The sequence below is a fragment of the Meles meles genome, chromosome 6 (assembly GCF_922984935.1).
Source record: "Meles meles chromosome 6, mMelMel3.1 paternal haplotype, whole genome shotgun sequence".
NCBI classification, from domain to species: domain Eukaryota; kingdom Metazoa; phylum Chordata; class Mammalia; order Carnivora; family Mustelidae; genus Meles; species Meles meles.
In genome coordinates, this window is record NC_060071.1 from 102,211,113 (window position 1) to 102,224,262 (window position 13,150).

Here is a 13,150-nt window from a genome sequence, read left to right on the forward strand (position 1 = left end):
AGCCGCAAGCGTTCCTGGGAAAGGACGTTGCGCCTTCGCCAGTCGCCGGTATCGGGAGGCACGAGCCGAGTCCTCAGGCGGCCGGTATCCGCACTCCGCCGACAGACAGCCGCAGTGAGGACTTGGCCCTGCAAGTGAAAGTGCAGGCAGGCATCCCCGCAGGTATACACAGCCGCTGTTCTGAGAATATCCTAGCCTTTGGCACTCCGAGCAGGCAGGCAGATCCGGGGACAGCCCGCATGCTCCAGGACCCCGGCGGCGGCGCGGCGCGGCGGGAAGGGGGAAGTTTCAAAGCGGAGTTCTGGATTTGGCTTGCAGCTGCTGGGAGAAATGAAGCTCCACTGCGACGTCGAGGTAGTCAGTCGGCATTTGCCGGCTCTGGGAATGAGGAACCGGGGTAAGGGCGTCCGGGCGGTGTTGAGCCTCTGTCAGCAGACGCCCAGGAGTCAGCCTCGGGCTGGGGCTCGGGGCGATAGAGGCGGCCCGCACCCCACCTGCCTCCTCATTTCCACCTTGAAGGACAAGCGCGGGACCCGCTATGAGGTGCGTGGACCGAACCGAGCCTGCCTCGGGAGTTGGCCACGAGCTCTTCCCTTTCGGGTCTCTCATGCTCGCCCGTTCCAGATGTTGGAGCCTGTCCTGGGGGCGGATACCTGAGCCCCACCACCCCTTCCAGCTCTGGGCGTCTCCCTGTGAACCCGAAGGAGGAAAGCTTTTGAGAGGGCACCTTTTCCTTATCCCCCCCCTTTTTTTTTTGCTTTAAATTGGCAGTCTTTCTGTTCAGTAGTGGATGGTAACCCTGACCTTTTAAAGCCTCTGGAAACCCGGTCTGCGTGAAACTAAACTTTAAATGAAACAGCATTCCGGTTTGGGGAACCAGTAAAATAATCGCACTTTCGTTCAATAAGTTTTTTTGCCCCACGGTACTTTCGCTAGCTTTTTTTTTTTTTTTTTTTTTTTTTTTTTTTTGGCTTTAAGTGATGCTGGATAGTATCCAAGGTCGCTAGACCAGATTAGTATAATAGTATAGCAGTAATGCTTTGGGTTGCATCTTGATATTTTTATTAATGTTACTGGTTACTGCATCTCTCTCTCTTTTCTCTTTTTCCTTAAATGTTTCATTTCCTAAGACTTGATTTTCTAGGACGAGGGCTTTTTCTCCTCTAGAGAGCAGTAGTAAACTCTAAAAAAAATGGAAATTGAAACAATTTTCAAAACACAAGTTTTATAAAATTCTTTCTTCCTCATTTTACAAGGCACTATGTTATTTGGTCAGAATGACTGGAATACCCTTATGTGTAAATAAAGTTTATACATAAAATTGAGGGGGCAACTCATCTCCCACCCTTGCATCTGACTCTTCTCCAGATTTTATACAGTTTCTGGGATTATTCCCTCATAGTGTTGTACTCCACAATGAATACTCTTAGTTGACGGATGTGTTTATTGCATCTCATTCAGAGACGCTTAATAATTGATACAGGCAGTTGAAAGTATAATTTCTCCTTTTTCATGGAATCAACTCATATAGTCTTTCAACTTGAAAGGACTTCAGCAATCACCCAACATTTTATAGGTTAGAAGACTGTAAGGTGACAGAAGCAAACTTATAACAAGAATTGTGTCTCCCTTTTCTTCACCATTGTCTTCCCCAAAACCTCTGTCATGCCCAGCTCAGGTAGTGTATATTTTTAAAACGTCTGTAACGATCTCTTCCTTAAGGCTTATGGTGCACTAGTAATGGTAGGTCGTGATCCTAATCAAAATTTTATTGTTTTGATTTGAACTATGAGTTGAAGGTTTACTGTGTGCAAGATGCAGTGCTAGATGCTGTGGGAGAATAAACTTCATTTAGTCACTATCCTTCCAAGACTAGAAAGGAAGAAACAAAAACTAGTGTTTGCACTACAAAGGTGGTCTATGATAAATGCTATAATAAAGGTAGAAGTATAATAGTAAAGTATCAAAAAGCTAAATGAATTTCATTACAGAGGCTTGAGAAAGTGGGGGTTTTTTTTAAGGTTGATTGATTGATTGATTTGAGAGAGAGCAGGAGCAGGGCAGAGGGAGAGGGACAGGCAGACTCCCTGCTAAGCAGGGAGCCTCATATGGGACTCAATCCCAGGACTCTGGGATCATGACCAAAGCTGAACACAGATGCCTAACTGACTGAGCCACCCAGGCGCCAGAGAAAGGTTTTGTAGAAGAGGTAGTGGCACAGGGCTTGGGACATAGTGGGTGCTCAGTAAACGTTTGTTGGAAGAGTTAAAAGTGGTGGTGTTCTTCCTGGGTCCTGAAGACAAGGTATTAGTGCTAAGTGTGGAAGTATCTTGGAGATCTTTCTTATACCAACTTTTCTATTCCATGGTTCAGCTACTACCCATCTCACTGTAATTTCTAAATCTGTATCTTTAACTAGTCCTCTTCTAACTTCCAACTTGAATCTTCTATTGATTGGAAATCTTCACTTAGATGTGTTGTAGCATTTCATACTCAAGATATCTAAAAATTAATTTTCTTTGCCACCCTAAATTTGCTTTTTTCTTGGAATTCTGCATCTCATTAAATAGTGCTCTGCTCTTGGGATGCCTGGGTGGCACAGTTGTTTGAGCATATGCCTTCAGCTCAGTTCACGATTATGGGGTCCTGGGATCAAACCCTGAGTCAGGCTCAGAGGGGGGTCTTCCTCTCCCTCTGCTGCTCCTCACCTCGTGTTCTCTCTCTCTCCCAAATAGATAAATCTTTAAAAAAAAAAAAAAAAAAGGTGTTCTACCTAGAAGCCTTAAAGTTTTTACATTCCCACATCTAATAAAATATTGAATTCTTTCAGTTCTACCTCATAAGTATCTTTCAGATTTTCATACCTCCTTTTGTCCCAACTGCAGTCTAAACCACCATTAACCCTTCCTTGGCTAGTCTCTTAAAAGATGCTCCTATTTCTACACTTCCCTATCCTAATTTCCCCTCCCCCAAAGTTCATTCTTAAGCTGTGTTTAAAGGGAAGTTATCAAAGTGTAGATCTATGTTCACAACTTCAAGTCGTTCAGTGGATATCATTTGCAGGATAAAATCCAAAATTCTTTTTTTTTTTTTTAAGATTTTATTTATTTATTTGACAGAGATCACAAGTAGGCAGAGAGAGAGAGAGAGAGAGGGAAGCAGGCTCCCTGCCTAACAGAGAGCCCGATGAGGGACTCGATCCCAGGACCCTGAGATCATGACCTGAGCCAAAGGCAGCGGCTTAATCCACTGAGCCACCCAGGTGCCCCAAAATCCAAAATTCTTGACATGCTTTATAAAATCTTTCAGCTTTCGGTCTCTACCTGTCTGGGTTCAGTTGCCTCTTCACTGAATCCTTTAGCCATATCGAACTTCTTTCAGCTCCTCACAGCTGCCAAACTCCCTTGCCTTCAAGGCTTTGTACACATTTTTCCATATCGGTATGCTATTCCCTCTTTCTCCCCAGTATCTTCACTTGCCCAACATCTCCTAATCTTTCAGTTCTCACCTTTAATGTCACCTTCTTTTCCCTAGACCAGGTAAGATTCCTTTGCTATATAAGGTCTTAAAGCAATCTCTAATTCCCTTGTCTTAAAATTTGTTGTGCTTATAATTGCTTACTTAATCATTGTCTCTCATCAGACTGACAACTTTATAAATGTAATTATCATGTTGGTTTTTTTCACTACTATTGTTTCAACACCCCCGACATAGTATCTGGTACAGAGTGGCTTTTCAGTAAATAGTTATTGAAGTCTAAAGTAGAAGCAACATTTGTCATTACAAATTTTTGAGCACCTATTATGTGTTGGTCACTGTTGTGCCTCTGTGGATACAGCATCAAACAAAGGAAACAAGATTCCTGGTTTCTTGGAGTTTATAATCTTGTGGGAGTGTGTCCACTTGGGACTAATGAACTGAAGTTGAGAGGGCAAGTAACTACTATTGGCATGTCCTACTATGGTCACATAGTTGGAATGGGAGAAGAGGATCATTCTCCCAAACGGGATTCACAGGAAAGGGTTACTGGGCTGATAAAACAGTAGTATCTACCAGAAGCTAGATAAGAAATGTAGCTACCCAAATGCTTAAAAAAAAAAGACAAAAAAAAAAAAACCACAATGAAATTAAAACTTAAAACCACAAAACTCCCAGACTTGAATAAAAAGTCTGGCAAAGTGACTGGCACATTCTAGTTGTAATAAATATTGAATCACAATACCTGGTTTTGTCCTTTTTTTCTCATTGGTTTTAAGCAGCTAAAGGAGAACGTTGAGCAATTCTTCACCAAATTTATGGATGAGGGGAAAGCTACTGTTCGGTTAAAGGAGCCTCCTGTGGATATCTGTCTAAGTAAGGTATGGTATTAAAAACACTAATGGTTAGGCTGGTTGACTGTATTTTCTTTATAGAAGAGGATATTTGAGCATCCTGATATCTCACTTAGCTGAACAGGGATGGACACTTGACAGATGTGTTTGAAGAAGCAATGTCAGCTTCTCTGGCATGCTGGCCCAGCTCTAAAAGTGCAGAAAGGCTTTGCAGGATGGGGACGAAGGAGACTTAGCTCTGTGCTCCAGATGGAGCCTTATAGTATTCTTAGAGGGGAACTCTATAAGGCCAGTGGCACAAGTCTACATTTTGCCAGCATAATCAGGTTGCAAATCTAAATTTGGTGTAAAAAAAGATAAAATGCAATTAGGACAATTTAGAGGGTGTTATATTTATTATCATTTTAGAAAATACTTAAACGATTAAAATAAACTTTTTAAAAATGATTTACTTATTTTAGAGAGAGAGAGAAAGAGAAAGAGAGAAAGAGCATGACCGGGAAAAGCAGAGAGAGGAACAGAGAATTTCAAGCAGACTCGAAGCTGAGTTCAGAGCCCGATGTGGGGCTCAATCTCATGACCCTGAGATCATGACCTGAGCCAAAACCAGGAGTCAGATACTTAGTGGACTTAAGCCAACCAGCACCCCTAAAGATTTTATTTTTAAGTAATCTCTACACCTAAGGTGGGACTCGGACCTACAACCCCAAGGTCAAGAGCTGCATGCTTCACCAAATGAGCCAGCAAGGTCCCCATCTCAGTTCATCTTAAACCTGTCTTTTTTTCTTTTTTTAACGATCTTATTTATTTGGGGGCGCCTGGGTGGCTCAGTGGGTTAAAGCCTCTGCTTTTGGCTCAGATCATGATCTCAGGGTTCTAGGATAGAACCCCGCATCGAGCTCTCTGCTCAGCAAGTAGCCTGTTTCCCTTCCTTTCTCTCTGCCTGCCTCTCTGCCTACTTGTGATCTCTGGCTAATAAATAAATAAAATTGTTAAAAAAATAAATAAAATAAGGATTTTATTTATTTGATAGAGAGAACTCAAGTTGGAGAAGTAGCAGGCAGGGAGAAGAGAGAAGCAGGCTCCCCCCTGGGCCAGGAGCCCTACACAGGGCTGGATCCTAGGACACTGGGATCATGACCTGAGTAGAAGGCTCTGCTTAATGACTGAGCCACCCAGGAACCCCAAACCCAAGTCTTAAGTGGAATCTTTTCATGCTTTCCCATCTTATTTTATGCTCTTTTGGTTCCTTTTTGAATGGTTTTATTTAGAGTGTGTCTTTCAACATAACCTTTTTTGAGAAATTTTCAAAGTTTTTGTATCTATATTGAAATTTAGTCAAAATAAAGTGCTAAAAAATTATTTTTACTGCCATTTTCAAGAAATGATTGCACCATTTTGCATGTATAATTTTACAGAATTTGTTGTATGATGAATTAGCATGCATATATTATCTAAAATGGAATTTATAATTGTATGACTTATTTTTATTTATTCAGGCCAATTCCAGCAGTTTAAAAAGTTTCCTTTCAGCTGTGAGACTGGCTCATAGAGGTTGTGATATTGAAGCACCACTTACAACCTTCACACCAGTGAAGACTTCAGAGTTTGAAAAATTTAAAACTAAAATGGTTATCACATCCAAAAAGGACTATCCTCTAAGCAAGAACTTTCCATATTCTCTGGAACATCTTCAGACTTCTTATTGTGGGCTTGTCCGAATTGATATGCGTGTGCTTTGCTTAAGAAACCTGAGGAAATTAGACTTGAGTCACAACCATATAAAAAAGCTTCCAGCTACAATTGGAGACCTCATCCATCTTCAAGAACTTAACTTGAATGACAATCACTTGGAGTCATTTAGTGTAGCCCTGTGTCAATCTACACTCCAGACGTCACTTCGGAGTTTGGATCTCAGCAAGAACAAAATTAAGGCACTACCTGTGCAGTTTTGCCAGCTCCGAGAACTTACAGATTTGAAACTTGACGATAATGAATTGATTCGATTTCCTTTCAAGATGGGACAGTTGACAAAACTGCGTTTTTTGTCAGCAGCTCGAAATAAGCTTCCCTTTTTGCCTAGTGAATTTAAAAATTTATCCCTTGAGTACTTGGATCTTTTTGGAAATACTTTTGAACAACCAAAAGTCCTTCCGATTATAATGCTGCAAACGCCATTAACTTTATTGGAATCTTCTGCACAAGCGGTATTATATAATAGGTAAGACTTTAACAGTCATAAAATGTGGTATCTAGCATTCTAGTATTCTCATCATCCTCATTGTAATAGTCACAGAATTTAACATAGTTTACAATGCTGTGCACAAACTGGTCCCTTGCACCAGTGACCTTCTTGGTGCTCCTTACCCCTGCTTGGAATGCTTTTCTTCCAGAAGGTTCATAGCTCACTTTCTCACTTCATTCAGTTCTCTTCCCACGTGGCACCCAGAAAGGCCTTTCCTGACTCTATTTAAAGTTTGACCCCCCACCCCCTTACACTGCTTGACTTTTTTGTTACCTGGCATTACATATTTTTTTTTTTAAGATTTTATTTATTTATTTGACAGAGATCACAAGTAGATAGAGAGGCAGGCAGAGAGAGAGAGAGAGGGAAGCAGGCTCCCTGCCGAGCAGAGAGCCCGATGCGGGACTTGATCCCAGGACCCCGAGATCATGACCTGAGCCGAAGGCAGCGGCTTAACCCACTGAGCCACCCAGGCATCCCGGCATTACATATTTTTTAACATTTGTTTTCCTGTCAGTTTTCCCCACTATAATGTAAGATCCATGAGAGCATGGACTTTTTCTTATTACTTACTGTTTCTCCAGAGCCTAAAATGTGATATTCCTCTGTTCCTACCATATATTAGGCTCTTAATTAATATTTGAATGAATGAATGAATGGCAGTTGTTTCTCCGAGAGTTGTCCCTGACCAACAGTATGAGAATCACCTAGGAGGAACTTGTTAGAAATGTGAGGTTTTAACTCCACTACAGACCTATTGAATCAGAAAATCTGAGGGTGGGGTCTAACCCCATGTGTTTTCATCAGTCCTTCCAAGTAGTATTGATGCACTCTAAAGTTTGAGAATTACAATCTGGCATAGTGGTCAAGTATGGTCTTTGGAGTCAGACTTGAGTTTGATTCCTGGCTTTACCCCTTAGTGTGGCTTTAACAAGTTATTAAACCTCCTTTGATTCAATTTTCTAATCTGTGAAACAGGAATAATAATACCCACTTTACACAGTTGTAAAGATAAAGGTGCTAATACTTTGGCATATAGTAGGACTCAATAGCTGTTGGTCCTCTTCCCCCTTGTCTTTGAACACTAACTGCACTTGGTTTCATGAGACTCCAAACTCCGTGCTTCTTTCATATAGGAGACTAAGATGTAGACCAAATTATTATCGAGTGCCCATAAAATAGTAGGAAGACCATATTTCAGAGACGGAATTGGTTTTTTAGTGGGTAGAGAGGATTTAAAAAAAAAAAAACCAAACCCATAGGCCTAGAAAAATACACAAAAATTTGCCTACAGCTTTGTAATGCTCATGGACCCTGACTGAAATCAATTACAACCCTCCCTCCTCACCATTTGTATTTAAGAGCTCTTAGTTTAAAGTGGTGATTTTCAAACTTTATTTCACATTGGGAGTCACCTGAGGAGCTTTTAAAAATTCTGATGATTTGAGACACATGGCTGGCTCAGAACTGACATCCAACATAGAAAAGTGGAAGGAAAAAATAGGTGATCAAAATGTGATATGATAGGGAACATAGAAAAATAAATTGATAGTGGTGAATGATATAGCATGTAGTATTTACATTGTTTTTTAAACTTGACCTCTACTGGTATATGTTCTTTTAAGGTGACCTTAATTTTTACTAATGTATAATTTTGCATGTTTTCAGCCCACTTGTTATAAAAAGAATACTAATCCAAAACTATGAGAACAGTGCCTTTATCTAGCTGCTGGTAAATTGCCCTAACTACTGGTTACAAACAGTTACGGTCTATTAGAAAAATTTGTGGGAATTTAAATTATGTTAGATAGAAAATACAGTTTTTGTTACCTATTTCGCTAGGCTATAACCAACAGCCTGAAAGAGATAAACATAAACATGTGGTAGACACTTCCTAGCAGTTTTTTTTTTTTTAATTATTATTTATACAAGCAAGAAATTAGTACAGTTGAAAAAAATGAATTGCAAACAAGGCTGGTCACTAATCCCTTATGAAAAGGAAACTATTTTCTATTTGATATGTATTTTCATATGTATTCTTTTCAGACTCCTTCTAAAAGGGTTTTGAACCCCAGTTTAAATTATGAGTAGGTTTTATTTATTTGTTGAAAAAGATCTGAATACCTATTACGTGCCAGCCTAAGTTAGGGACTAGAGAACAAAGCATAGACTCTGTGGGAGACAGACAAAGTGACATGGGCCTGCTTGAGTTTCGCGGAAGGAGTTGGACAGTGGGCAACCTCAAAAGACCATCTTACAGTGACTTATAGAGGAGGGTAAATAGTTTGACTTGATTTTAATTGCATTGGGCATCATTGGAAGTTTTAAGTAGGAAGGGTGAGTGATTTAAGCAAGGTGAGGTCAGCCTTACTGGCTTAGCCAGCCAGTAAATTAAAACAAATACCCCAAACAATAAGTGTTTTAAATCTGTTTCACAGTTTAGAAGTCCCTTTTGAACAGTGGATGCCTAGGAGAGTATTTGGATTTATTTACGTAAATGTTTCTTCACAAATAGAACTCAGTAATTTTCCCATTACCATTATGAGAATTGTGTAACAGAACTATACCTTTAAATGATCATGTTATACTGGTCTTACAGTGTAGATCCATAAAGGACAGATGACTCTCTGCACTCTATTCCATGGGTTTTGCTATTAAGTGACAGTGCTAAAAGATACTTTATGGAGTAGTATAGGTATACAATATGTCGTATGGTGTTTTTAGTATATTTTCCCCATTCTTAACTGTTTGGAAAGGAGGACAATATACTGAGTCACTTAATTAAAAATCTTGTTTTTCCATAGTTATAACTCAGAGTCCAGTAATTCATGACCTAATGCATGAAGTTCTGAATCTAGTAGTGTATTAAAAAATATTTTTTGAACTTTTTTTCCCAATAGGATTCCATATGGCTCTCATATCATTCCTTTTCATCTTTGCCAAGATTTGGATACTGCAAAAACCTGTGTTTGTGGAAGATTCTGTCTAAACTCTTTTATTCAGGGAACTACTACTATGAATCTACACTCTGTTGCTCACACTGTGGTCTTAGTAGATAATATGGGTGGTACTGAAGCACCTGTTATGTCTTACTTCTGTTCTCTAGCCTGTTATGTAAATTCCTGTGATATGTTAAAGTAATAGGTGATACTACAAAAAGAAATTCCATTTAGTTACAGATCAGTTTGGGATTCATTTGTGGTTTAACTGTGTCAAACTGGAGAAAGGGAAGCCTTTCATATACTTGAGGGGAAGATGTTACTCTAACATTTTCAATCATTTGACTGTAAAACCTTAATTTCATTAAAACCTATTTAGTTTCATTGTGAAGAAACAATTTTATCAGTTTATTGCACTTGTATTGATTTTAACCTAGTGTTTCCAGAATGGGTTGTGGGTTATCTTTTAATGTTAAACAGATATTGATCCCTATCACTCCAGTCATAGAGTTTTCTTAACAATTTTCTTCTTGAGTTTCAATTAAAGAAATTGAGTTCCTATTTGTAGAAAATATACCTTGAAGGACTAAGATAGTCTAAATTTTAGTGAAAACTTGTTTGGTATGAAACCACATAAGCATACCACTTTTTGTGTTTTTCGAGTATATTATTGTACATATGGAATTCTATATTCAAGCATAAAGTTGGAGCTGCTTTGGGATAAACAGACTTTAGCTTTTATAGGTTTTATAATGTTACTCACATCTTTGTTGTGATTTCAGTTTTTTAACTTCCAGAGTTGGATTACGGTTTTAGGGTTGGGTAGGAGTTAAAAATTGCTACTTTTTACTGACTACATTCTGTATTTGAAGGTTGTTCTTTTTTCTGTTTATTATTTTAGTCACTTAATATTTTTATTTTTTAATTTAAAAAGTGGTAATACACCAGCTAAACTATGATGAGGATTTGAACCAGGGGAAAGGAATGGAAAATGAAGCTGCTTGAAAAAATTGTGGAAAACAAAATCAGAACTGCTCCATTCTGTTCATTCCTATGGCCCTTCTTCAGATCAGCCTCTTTTTTAGATCATTGCAATAGCCTCATAACCGGTTTCTGGGAACAAAGGAAGTAAAAGTTACTAGAGAAAACCATCTCTGGTGTTAGCATACCATTGCTGCTTTGGGCCTGGACTTACAGTTAGTCTGTGTAAGACTATTTCTTATGGCTTAGGTAGCTGCTATTTCCTCTGTCCTAAAATATTTATTTGGAGCATTTTATTCTTTTCTGAAATTACACATATTCCTGAGTAAATACTGGTTTAACTGTTAGAAGATTTTTATTAAAACTTTATGTATATGATCTCTAAAATGTAGTTTCTTCTCAGAGTGGATTCTTTCATCCAGAGTAATTCTTGGGTGACCTTAAATTTGTTTTGCTTGTGGTCAGATTCTTCCCACAAAAGATTTCTGTGTAATTTCTAGTTTTCATTTTAAAAAATCATATATAATGCAAAAATGGCTTACATTAAAAAGAGCTGCATTTAGCTCCATCTTTGTTCCAGGTGTTTTACATACAGCATTTGATTTAATCCTCACAAATTACCCTAGGAGGTACCATGAACCCAAACCAGAGATTTTAAGCCCAGGTTTTATATACCTTCTAAAGTTAATTCACTTAAGCTCTTGAAACCAAGAATTCTATAATTAAGTAAAACATCTTAGGATTTGCTAAACTCAAAATGTTGAGGGATTACCCATAAATATTATGTAACTACATTAAAGCATCGTTCTTTTAAAAATGTATTGTGGCATATTTAACATGTGTGTATCTGATTTTTACATGTTCTTGTAGAAGTTATTTTTATTTTTTTATTTATTTGAGAGACGGGCAGAGGAAGTGGGAGAGCAGACTCTTCACAGAGCAGTAAGCCCAGGACCCTGGGAACATGACCTGAATCAAAGGCAGACACTTAACTGAGCTACTCAGGCACTCCAGAAGTTTTTCATCAACAAATGCAGAAGAGTCTGTGTTGGGACTAAGTGCCAACTAGCTGTTAGTCCTACACCCTAGCCCTTTGCATTATTCATCTACAAGCCATCCATGTAAATATCTTGGCCAACTTAAAATTCTTATACAAAATGCAGAATTTGTCTTCTCATAAACCATACCCTTTGTCATTCTTTCCTTTTAATACTCTTTTTTTTTTTTTTAAAGATTTTATTTATTTGACAAAGATCACAAGTAGGCAGAGAGGCAGGCAGAGAGAGAGAGAGGAAGGGAAGCAGGATCCCCGCTGAGCAGAGTCTGACATGGGGCTCGATCCCAGGACTCTGGGATTATGACCTGAGCCGAAAGCAGTGACTTAACCCACTGAGCCACCCAGGTGCCCCATGTTTTGCCTTCTGTGTGTTACAAGTCTCACTTCTTTTTCAGCCTTCCATTCTATTTTAAGTGGTAACTGCATACTTTCTCAAACCTCCTAATAACCAAGAAGTTTTAACATTTGAGTATCTCCAGGATGGCTTCTTAAAGAATCAAAAAACAGTTTATGCCATCATGACTCACTGTTTTTTCACTAACTTCAGAATGTCTTTCAGTTAGAATTCAGTTTTAAACTCGTGCCTTACATTCAGAACCAGTCTATCACAGTGCTGTCCAAAAAAACTGATGGAAATGTTCTGTATCTGTGTTGTCCAGTAGGTTGGCCACTCAGCATATGTGGCTATTGAGCACTAAATATAACTGGTGTAACTGAGGAACTGCATTTTTCATGTAAATATCTATGTAGGGGCACCTGGGTGGCTCAGTGGGTTAAAGCCTCTACCTTCAGCTCGGGTCATGATCCCAAGGTCCTGGGATCATTGGGCTCTCTGCTCTGTGGGGAGCCTGCTTCCTCCTCTCTCTCTGCCTGCCTCTCTGCCTAGTTGTGATTTCTGTCAAATAAAAAATTTTTAAAAAATCTTTAAATAAATATCTATGTATAACTAGTGGTCCCTACTGGACACCAACTTGCAAGTCAGCTCTTCTTATACCCCAACTTGGATAACTCTGCCCCATTCAGTCTGCTATACACAGGCCTAATTTATCCTCATTTACTTTTTTCAAAATCTGATTTAGACCTTTCCCAGCAGCTCATCAGTTGTAATTATGAATTCACCAAACACATTAATTTGAAATTGACCAGAAAATGTATGGGTTTTTCCCCTGCTATGTGATTTATATCCATAACCTAGTTTGTAAAGTTGGGAGGTGGGACTCCTGTCTTCTTTATATATAAATACAAAATTCCAATTTTGTGGAACTAAATTTAAGTAAGAATTTGAGAATAAGGGGCGCCTGGGTGCCTCAGTCATTGGGCGTCTGCCTTCAGCTCAAGTCATGATCCCAGAGTCCTGGGATGGAGCCCCACATCGGGCTCCCTGCTGGATGGGAAGCCTACTTCTCCCTCTACCACCCCCACCCCTGCTTGTGTTCCCTCTCTCCCTGTCTGTCAAATAAATAAAAATCTTTAAAATACACATATATATATGAGGATAAACCTTAGTTCATTGACAAATTTTCTGTTATTTTGAATCACATTAAGCATGTGATTCAATTCACTAAGCATGTCATTCTATTTAGATTTAAAAAACAGC

The 13,150-nt window shown here is 39.0% G+C and overlaps 1 protein-coding gene across 3 annotated transcripts; it reads left to right on the forward strand.

Annotated features, from left to right (window-relative positions):
* LRR1 (leucine rich repeat protein 1) lies at positions 1 to 11,683 on the forward strand. Of its 3 annotated transcripts, none has more exons than XM_046007243.1 (4): positions 1 to 543; positions 4,257 to 4,358; positions 5,831 to 6,552; positions 9,477 to 11,683. In XM_046007243.1, exons 1-4 carry the CDS (start codon positions 331 to 333, stop codon positions 9,715 to 9,717), a joined length of 1,278 nt encoding a protein of 425 aa, XP_045863199.1. In that variant the 5' UTR covers positions 1 to 330; the 3' UTR covers positions 9,718 to 11,683. The 3 variants fall into 3 exon arrangements, with proteins under 3 accessions (XP_045863199.1, XP_045863201.1, XP_045863202.1); XM_046007245.1 differs by having other exon boundaries at positions 4,260 to 4,358; XM_046007246.1 differs by lacking the exon at positions 5,831 to 6,552 and having other exon boundaries at positions 4,260 to 4,358; positions 9,477 to 9,635.
* The last annotated feature ends 1,467 nt before the right edge of the window (positions 11,684 to 13,150 follow it).